This window comes from Sarcophilus harrisii, chromosome 3 (assembly GCF_902635505.1).
Source record: "Sarcophilus harrisii chromosome 3, mSarHar1.11, whole genome shotgun sequence".
NCBI lineage: Eukaryota > Metazoa > Chordata > Mammalia > Dasyuromorphia > Dasyuridae > Sarcophilus > Sarcophilus harrisii.
This window is the reverse complement of record NC_045428.1, coordinates 550,481,178-550,491,676: the sequence shown is the minus strand read 5'-3', so window position 1 is coordinate 550,491,676 and position 10,499 is coordinate 550,481,178. Positions and strand designations below refer to the sequence as shown.

The window sequence follows — 10,499 nt, the reverse complement described above, 5'->3', positions numbered from 1 at the left end:
CTTATCCTTTTGTGTGTGGTATTCCTCCATTAGATTGTAAACTTCATGGAGAGCAGGAAATCTCTTTTTTTTTTTTTTCTTATTTGATCCCTAGTATCTAGCACAGTACCAGGGACATAATTGAAGTGATTTGTAGTCCAATGTCATTATCAGAAGAATAAGAGCATTAAAAATGGGCTTTTGTTTCAAAGGATTATTAGGATTTGAAAAGTATATATAAATTACTGGAGAAACTAGAGTTAAAAGGTGTCTTGCATCTTTTAAATGAGTTAACAAAAATACATATTTCTCAGTTCTAAGAATTTAAAAAAATCTGATCATGTACTAAGGTACAGAAATATTGTTAACAAATGTAAAAAAGCAAAAATGATTTAACTTTCTTTTTAGGGTAAAATGCAATAAAAATAGAAATTGATTCAGGGTCCACTAGCTAAAGATGCAGATTCAAATGGAGACTTCACAATGAAATCTTAAATAATGAAATGATAAAAGGACAAATCATAGAAATGATTACTACATATAAGAAAATTAAATGATGAAACAACATATCAAAATTTCTGAATGCAGCTAAAGAAATCCTCAAGAGGAAAATAATATCATTACAAATATATATTAACAAAGTGAAAAGAGGATTTGTGAAGTGAATACGCATTAAAAAAAAATTAGAAAGCCAACAAATATAGAATAAGTTCGGGAGAAAAGATTTTAAAAATTAGAGTAGAAATAGATATATACTTGAAAAAAAATTCTATAGAAGTCATAAAGCTAAAATCTGGTTCTCTGAAAAGAACAATAAAATTAATAAATCCTTAGCCAATTTGATTAAAAAGAAGAAAGCAGAGGAAGCTAGGTAGTACAGTGGATAGAGCACCAGCCCTAAAGTTAGGAAGACCTAAGTTCAAATCTGGCCTCAGATACTTAACACTTCTAGATGTGTGATGCTGGGCAAGTCACTTAACCCCCATTGCCTCCGCAAAAAACAAAAATAAACAAGAAGAAAACAGAAAATAAAATCACTGAAAATAGTAAATGAGCAAGGTAAAATCACAGCAAACTAGAAGAAATAAAAAGAGAAGTCAGACTATATTATATTGTTAATATGTTAACAAAATTTAAAACATCAAAGGAATAGAAATTTATCTTCAAAAGTATAAAATATCCACACTATCAAAAGGCTTGATAGAAATCTTAAATAACAAATAAATTTCAGAAAAGGGGGAAAATGTCTTGGTTCTGATGGATTTACAGAAGTCTGTCAAACTTAAAGAAAAGTTTATACTTCACAAATTATTCTCAAACCTTAAGAAATAAAATAGCCTACCATAATATTTTTTTCATGAGACATATAGTCATAAGACCTTAACCACAGAAAGATGAAAGATAGGGGAAAAATCATAGACCAATGTCATTATGAACATCGACTGAAAAATTTTAAATGAAATCATGTCAGATAACAATTTTATCCAAGATATCATACACTATGACTAAGAGGAATTTATACCAAGAAATAAAGATGATCCAGTATTAAGGAAATAATCAACATAATGAATCATATTAAAATCACAAACATCCCAAACCACATGATCATCTAAACAGATGCCTTTGACATTCTTTTTTCCTAACAACTATTATAAAATATAGACATAGAAGAATCTTTAAAAAATTTATTTAAAACCAAAAGCAAAGAATCTTTTCTAGTAAATACAAAAGTGAATCAAGGATGTCCACTCTCTCTACAGTTATTTGATATAGTTCTAGAAATGCTAGAAATAGAAACAAGACAGCAGAAGGAAATTAAGGCAAAAAGATAAGTAAAGATGTGCTAACATTATTCTTGATGATATCATAATTTATTTAGAAAATCCTAGGGACTCAGCAAAGATACTAATTGAGACAATTAAAATTTTTTAGCAAAGTTACAGATTATTAAACAAGTCCTCGAAAAAATTAACAGCATCTTGATATAATGAGAAAACATAAGAAGTAATAATAGAAAGGAAAATCCCATTCTAAGTAACTGTAACATACTTAAATTACCTAGGAATCAACCCCCCCACCCCCAACAAAACAAAACAGCTGTATTGATTCAATTATAAAATACTCCTTCAGGAAATAATGACTTAAATAGCTGGAGGAATATTCAGTGTTCATGTTTTATATAGGCTATGCCAATATAAGAAAATGACAATAATATAAAAATTTACATATTTCATGCTATAACAATCAGATTAACAAGAAAATGCTTTGCAGAATTTGATAAAATCGTAATAAAATTCATTTGGAAAAATAAAAGACCTAGAATATTAGGGGAAATGATGAAAAAAGTAGGGACAGAGTGGGAATAGCACTTCTAGACCTCAAACTATATATTATAAAGCAACAATTATCACAGTCATATAATACTGGTTAAAGAATAGAGAATAAGCAGAGCCAAGAAAATAATATACACAGTAACTACAACAATGGAAATGGAAATGACAATACACCAAAAAAAAAAAAAGATCGATCAAGACTTGATTGAAGAGATATGAAAGGATACTCCCCACCATCATGCCTTGCCAACCCACACCTTTATGGAGATGGGAGAGCCACAGGTGTTACGCATTGCATATATTTTCAAACTCTTTCAATGTTTTGATGTGCTGTTCTGGTTTTTACCTCTCTATAAATATAAATGCTACTTTTAATATGATATGATTCTCTGGGAAGGGGAGGATGAGAAACACTTGAGGATAACTATGATGACATAAGAAACAGGAGACATCAACAAAATCTCATAAAAATTTAAAAAAATAATCTTTCTGACTCTAAGCCCAGTGCTCTACCACTGTGTCACTTAGCTGCACATGTATAATCTATATTAAATTGGTTGCTTTTTTAAGGAATGGAAGGAGAGAAATTTGAGTTCAAAATTAAAAAAAAAGAATGTTAATTTTTGTTTACATATATTTGAGGGAAAAAAACCACTTTTTGGATTGGACTGAGTTAGATTCAACATTGAACAAATATCTGTTCATTGCTTATTATGATTAGCGGCCTATGCTAGACTTGAGCTCAGTGAAATGACAGAATCTCAGACTTGGAAGGGATGCCAAAAAGCATGTAGTCCAACTCATAATTAAATAAGAGCCCCTGCCACAGGATCCCCAACAAGTAATTGTTCAGTTTCTGCTTGAAAACCTCAAGTGATGGGGCAAATACAATAACCTGAGGCATCCATTATATTTTAGGATAGCTTTAAACATATTTTTGCTACTTTAAATTTTTGAAAGTTTTTGATTTTGTATCTATTTCATTTTCAAATGTATCATTTCGTTTCCCCCTCCTCATATAGCCATCCCTTGTAAAAAATGAAAAAAAGAGAGAAAATGCAGTTCAGCAAGAGTAATGAATATAGCCAACAGTTTTATGCTCATAGTTCACTTACTTCTATAAGGAAGAGAAGGGGGTGAATTTTCTATCTCTTTTTGGGGGTCACGTTGGTCATAATAACACAATGTTCAGTTTTGATTTCATTTTTGTCTTTTCTATTTACATTGTTATAACTATTGGATATATTGTTTTCTAGGTTTTTTTTACTCCACTTTGTAGCATCAATTTATTTGATTCTTCCCATGTTCTTTGTATTCATAATAATCCTCATTTCTTAAAGCTTCTATTCATATGTTACAATTTGTTTAGCTATTCTCAAATCAAATTACAAGTGTTGCAATCAGCACCATATTTTGGCCTATATGGGACCTTTCTTTCCATCAGTTATTTTTTTATGATATGTATGTATGTATATTTCTGTAGGTACCTGCTTAGCAAAAAGATCTCTGGGTCAATGTATTTGCTATTTTAGTCATTTTCTTAAGATAGTTATGATTATTATGAAGTTTTTTTTTAGATATCAAGTCTAAATATGCCTATTTAAAACTCTCCTCTCCCCTACCCTACCACTATTATTGATGGTTCTTCTCTCTGTAGCTAACAAAACAAGTCAAATACTCTTCGGTGGTGAACCTTCAAATAATTGAAAATAATGCTCATACTTTTCAAAAGTTTAGATAAGATATGATTTCAGAACTCAAAGAGATTACAATATATTAGGAAGATAACATACCAAAACACATAGAACATAAACATATGATAAAGGCATTAGAGAATTATAAAAGCACTTTGCAAGGTTTGATGAAGAAGGCCAAACAGTGTATCATGGTTTCATGGATGAGATGGTGACATTTGAGTGGGTTCCAAAGACTGAGAAGGAATTCAATAGTTAACATAGGAAGAGAGGATATTCTAGGGGACCATAGCCGAATCCAACTACCTCCTTGATAATTCTGGAATCCCATAAATCATTCTTAAGTCATTAGAGGGATTCCTTCTTAATTATAACTTTCAGAAAGGCTCCTTTCACATCCTTGTTTCTTAAGCTGTAGATGATAGGGTTGAGAAAGGCGGAGACCACATTATAGAATAGGGCTAGCTTTTTGTCATGCTCAGGAGAAGACTTGGACCCAAACCTCATGTACATGACCATTGCTGGCCCGTAGAATATTGTGACAACAGTGAGGTGGGAGGCACAGGTAGAGAAGGACTTAAGCCTTCCCTGAGTGGAACGCATCCTCAGAATCGCAGCAAAGATGCGGATATATGAGGCTAGGATCAAAAACAATGGGACCAGCAGCAAGATGAAACCCAGGATAAAATTTACCTGGTCATTGAGAGATGTGTCTGCACAGGCTAGCTTTAGAACTGCAGGGACCTCACAGAAGAAATGATTGATTTCATTGGGACCACAGTAAGGCAGGTGCATGGCGAAGACAGTGTAGATCAGAGCCCCAAGAAGACCAATAGACCAACATGTGGAAGCCATAACGACACAGGTGAGACGGCTCATGATGAGAGTGTAATGGAGGGGATGGCAGATGGCGACATAGCGGTCATAAGCCATAATGGCACAGAGGACACCTTCAGTAATACCAAATGCTAGGAAGATATACATTTGAGCCACACACCCAATGTAGGAGATAGTCTTCTTTGAGTGAATCAGATGTGCTAGCATCTGGGGAACAGTAGTGGTGACATAGCTCATGTCCAGCACAGAGAGGACACTGAGGAAGAAGTACATGGGTGTGTGAAGACGAGGGTCCTGGTAGATCAGGGTGATGATGAGCCCGTTGCCCAATAGGATGCTGAGATAGAGAAGGAGGAAGAAGGTGAAGAGAATCAGCCTGTTCTGAGGATCATTAGAGAAGCCCAAAAGGATGAATTCAGACACAGAGCTGTAGTTTGCCCAGATGAACTCCTGCATCATGACTCACCTGTCAAGAAGAAACATGACTGAGACTTCATAGGATCATAGATTGAGACTTGGACGAAATCTTAAAAGATTATTTTATCCAGCTCCCTCAGCAAACTGAGACCCAGAGAGATTAAATGATTTTCCCAACATCAAACAGGGAGTGGCAGGCCTGGGATTTGAACTCAGTTTCCATGACATCAAGCTCAATACTCTTTTCACTAGAGCACAATTATCATTCAAAGTCCTTCTAGGATACCAGATTCTCCTGCTAGGGAGGAGGGAAGGAAAATCGGGTTCAGGTTCTAGGGTTATGGAGAGTTAAGGGCTACTTCTGGAGTTATAGAATACTGGAGAAGGCTTGTAAAATTAAGGGGTGACTTCACATTTAACATTCAGATGAAATAACTTAGAATATCAGTATGACCTTGAAGTTTCAGGGAATCTACTCCACATAAATGTTCCCCAATGTCACTAAGAAATCATCACTGTCAGTGGCTGTGCTTTGTCATGAGGAGAAGATGCTTGCCCTGGTGCTTTGATAAGACTGAATGGAATAATGAAAATTTCACTCAATAAAGAATAAAGAGACATGGATTCTGGCATTAACCTTTACTGTGACTTTATACAAATTATTTGTATACAAAATACAAATCTCCATCTATCAAATTCAAGAGTTGAATTGAATGGATATTTCTTCCACACTAATATTTAGTATCTAGCTAATATTTTGTACTTTAAAGTTTGCCAAACACATTGCATTTATTATTATTTCATTCTGATCCTTATAACAATCTTAGGACATAAGCGGTTTTAAAAAATACCTATTAGTGTGAATAGAAAGCTGGGAGAGTTTAAATAACTTGTTCATGTTACACCTCTACTAATTGTCTGAGGTAAGATTCAAACTCAGGTATTCTTGACTCTCAGTCCTATGTTTTATCAATGGGCTTCCTAGATTTCTATGTGCAATATGTGCAACTTAAATCTACTGAATAAGGATTATGGCTGCAGAGACAGAGGATGGATTTCTTACAAATGCAGTCACCAGCTGACTGTTTACCTCATTGTTGTGAAACCTGGACAGTTTATAAGCACCATGTCAGGAAACTGAATCACTTCCATTGAATTGTCTTAGGAAGATTCTGAAGATCACCTGGCAGCATAAGACAACAAACACTGAGGTCCTTTCTTGAACTAAACTGCTAAGCATTCAAATTCTACTTCAGAGAGAACAACTCCTTTGGGCTAACCACATTGTTTGAATGCCAAATGTACGCTTGCCAAAAAGACTATCTTACTGAGAACTCATACATGGCAAGCATTCACAACGTGGTCAGAAAAAGCTATACAAGGACACTCTCAAAGTCTCTCTTTGGAATTGATTGACATGGGAGACACTGGCACAGGGCTGCTCAGCATGGCATGCCCTCATCAGAGAAAGTGTTGTTCTCTATAAGCAAAGCAGAACTGAATTAGCTCAGAAGAAACACAAGATGCACAAAGTTAAACAATCTACCCCAAATGTTCATAGGGACTATTTGTGTCTGACCTGTGGCAGAGCTTTCTGAGCTCATATTGGTCTGATCAGTCACAGTCTAACATAAAGATGTCATTTTGATCCAACAATTACTTACTTAAAATGATATGAAGGATGGCTCTCAAATGAGAGTTTCCTCATTTGTAAAATGGGGATGAAATATAACACCTACTTCACAGAGTTGAGCAAAGTGCTTTAAAACTTTAAAGTTCCATACAAATGTCTCCTTAATTCCTTCAGCTCAAATTTTCACTCTCATACAGATCCTATATTATATATAAAAATCCTTAGCCTATATTTCAAAACTTGACCTCTTTCTTGACTCCAGACCCAACTTTTTAAATTGACTGTAATGCATCTCTTCTAGGTTCATTTAACAGCACAACTGTTCTTCCATAGGTAGTATCCCCATTACTCTCCATTCAAATCATACGACTTCTCATCTCTGAATTTTTGTTCCAGTTCATTCCCCTGGTTTGGAATGTATTGGTCCTTTCTCTCTGCTTATCCAAATCCTTCTAGTCATCAAAGTTCCATTCTCACCTCTTCTCCGATGAAGCCTTTCTGAACTACCCTCTCCTCCACTTTCTGACCACCTGAGAGACTGCTTGCCTCAACTTTTTAGTTGTTCCTGAGCAACTTCTTTCCACAGTGTCTCTCTTCAACTATTTTTCCATCCTCGGAAAAACTAGTACTTCACTTCTGGATCCCCCTATTCTGATGAATAATTGCTTTTATATGTGTTCCAAGGTCTTAGCACAGTGTATAGAACATGTTAAGAACTTTATTAAAGTTCATACATACTCTCTCTCCCTCTATTTCTGTCTCTTTATCTCTCTTTGTCTCACTGTCTCATTATCTATCTCTAAAAGATAGTGATCTTTCACTATTAAATATGTCTATAACCTATTTATCTCAGTCAATCTATCAATGTTTCCCTACTTCTATGATCTATCTATGATTTAAATCTATCTACCATCTACTATTTATCGCTATCATATACCAGTCTATCATCTGTTTATCTCTATAATCTACTATTTACCTGTATGATTATCCTTTTATCATCTATGAATTGCTATCAGCTTATCTTTATGGTGTTTTTCTCTATATTCTATCTACTATTTATCTCTATCCATTTAAGTATCCATCTGTCATCTGTTTATTTCTGTAATATCTATCTACTGACCAACCTACCTACCTACCTACCTACCTATTTCCTTGTGGTATTAGCTATTTTAGGTGGGCTTTTCTCTTCTCAGTCTCTCTGAGGGCAGGGCTTATCTTTCATCTCTCTCAATATCCAATCTAGAGCTGGTTATAAAGGGCTTCAGGAAAGGTCATAAAAGGTTGAGGCATTGAAGAAAGAAAAGTGAGAAAAGGATATTAATTCTGATCAGGAGAAAATTCTATCCTCTCTCTGGCTGTGTACAATGTCTGAGGCTTTTCCCCCACTAAATCTCTCAAACTCAGAGTTTGAAGGAAAAGACATATATTATATATTCATATTGCCAGTCATTGTGTTGTACAAACATTTTATTTGATCTTCATGATAATCATGAGAGATAGACTCTATTATGCCATTTTACAGTTGAGGAAACTGAGGCAGAAAGCAGTTAAATGACTTGCTCAGAGTCATAGAACTAATAAGTGAGGCTTAATTTGGACCCAGGTCTCCCTTATTCCAAGACCAATACTTTATCGATTGTGTCATCAAGCTGACATTAGTTATCCCTTCCCTCCCAACATACACATACCCTCTCAGTATTTAAAGGCTGTCTACTTATAGTCCATGATATATCTATGAACTAGTCCAACCACTCTTGCTCTTGCTCACAACCACATACCCAATTTTCTGTCCATGCCCCCAAGTGCCTTTACATAATATCAAATTCAAGTCCTGGGTTCAAAGTCCAGTTGTGTTACTTGCCTGTGTGACCTTGGTGGTGGTGGTAAAATCACTTGACTTCTCTTGGTTTCTTCATCTGTGAAATGAGGGGTTGATTATATGGATTCTAAAATCTCTTTCCCAATGGCAGAACTATGATTCTAGTATCCACACTCTCTGACAAACTAGTATCCAAACTCCTGGCAGCCCTTTGTCCTCACTCTCAAGACCCCACAGCTAATTGTGCTGAGCTGCCAATGTCCAAAATAGCTTCCTTTCCAGGTAATATAGGAACATATTAATAGAGTCTTGGGCTTTGGATTACTGGCATGAGAATGGGACCCATCTCAGGGGCTAAGATCTCTCACATATGAGGTGCAAAGAGGGGTCTGGGGGAAGGGAAGAGGAATTACCTGGAGGAGAAGTGCCTTCAGTCACACTCTCCTCCTGCCTCAGTGACCCTGGTCATAAGAATCCTGGCACCCTGAACCCTAACAGTGGAGAGCAGGAGGAAAGGATCAGGATAGCCTGGATTTCGCTCTCTCCTTTCTCTTAGTCTCCACTAACAGTCCAAGAGGAATTCTCCTGATCACATTCTCTGCTTCCTTCCTTCCTTTCAGCAGTTCCAGTTCCCTGCTTCTTGGTCTCTGATAATCAAGGAGAGCCGTGCGACCATTTCATCCTGTATCAACCCGGTAACATTTTCTTATCTCTCTTTTTGTGTCTGTGTCTATCTCTTTCTCTGTGTTTCTACCTTTGTCTCTCCCTTTCTCCTCCCTCCCCCCACTCAACCCTCTTTTTACCCTCATCTCCCTCCATCATTAATTTCTTATTATCTATTTATTCATCGTTGTCATCTACATATCATTATTTATCCATGTCTCTCTCTCTCTCTCTCTCTCTCTCTCTCTCTTTCATTTATTGTTTCAATTAATCTATCTATCTATATATATATATATATAATCTATATATTATTACTTCTTAATCTTTATTCACTCCAGGAGTACCTCTGTCTGGAGTAGCACCAGGAGAGAGAAATGACAAGCCATCAGCCTCAGTTCCCAACAGGAGAATGGGCAGGGCTAAGGAAGGGGATTTCTTAGCCCCTAAAATCCAAGGTTTGGTTAGTTATCTGTGATTTGGCAACAAGCAGTCACAGAAAGAAGGTTTAGATATCAGAAGGCAAGTAGCTAGTATCTTTGGTTTCATTTCTAAGTTTCTAAGGCCAGAGGGGAAGAGGGCAGACGCCTATTCCCCTTGTGCAAGGTAGTTGGTATGGGAAGAAGGTCTGCTCTTGCTGGACTGTGTCTAAACAGTGCTATCAGGACCACTAGTAGCCTCTAAAGGCCTAATAAAAAAAATTCTGCTCATTTTTAGCACTCTATGTCTTTCATTTTTTTCCAATTATATGTAAAGATAGTTTTCAACATTAATTTCTGTAAAATTTTGAGTTGCAATTTTTCTCCCTTTCTCTCTTCCTTCCTTCCTTGGGGAGTAAGACTCCCCAAGACAGCAAACAATTTGATTTAGACTATACATGAACAATCATATTAAACATATTTACATATTATTCATGTTGTATTTTTCATTTATTTTTTAGCCCCATCTAATAGATGAGAAAGCTGAGACCCAGGGAATCAAGTGATTTGCAGAGGAGCACATAGGGAGAGCTGAGGAAACCAGGTCTAGAAGCCAGTTCTTTCAGTCTAGTTCTCCTTCCTGGGCTGCCACACTGCTCCTTCACAGATTATAGAATCAGAGAAGCTCAGAGCTACAAAGTGCTTCCA

At 35.9% G+C, this 10,499-nt stretch overlaps 1 protein-coding gene across 1 annotated transcript; it reads right to left on the bottom strand.

The window, feature by feature from the left end:
* Positions 1-4,354: 4,354 nt before the first annotated feature.
* On the bottom strand, positions 4,355-5,299 carry LOC100915852 (olfactory receptor 2A12-like). The gene has a single exon (XM_003765482.2). The coding sequence runs from the start codon at positions 5,297-5,299 to the stop codon at positions 4,355-4,357; it is 945 nt and encodes a 314-aa protein (XP_003765530.2).
* Positions 5,300-10,499: the final 5,200 nt, after the last annotated feature.

Excerpts from the sequence above, each read along its gene's own strand:
- LOC100915852 (XM_003765482.2), bottom strand. The coding sequence starts at position 5,299 with ATGCAGGAGTTCATCTGGGCAAACTACAGCTCTGTGTCTGAATTCATC.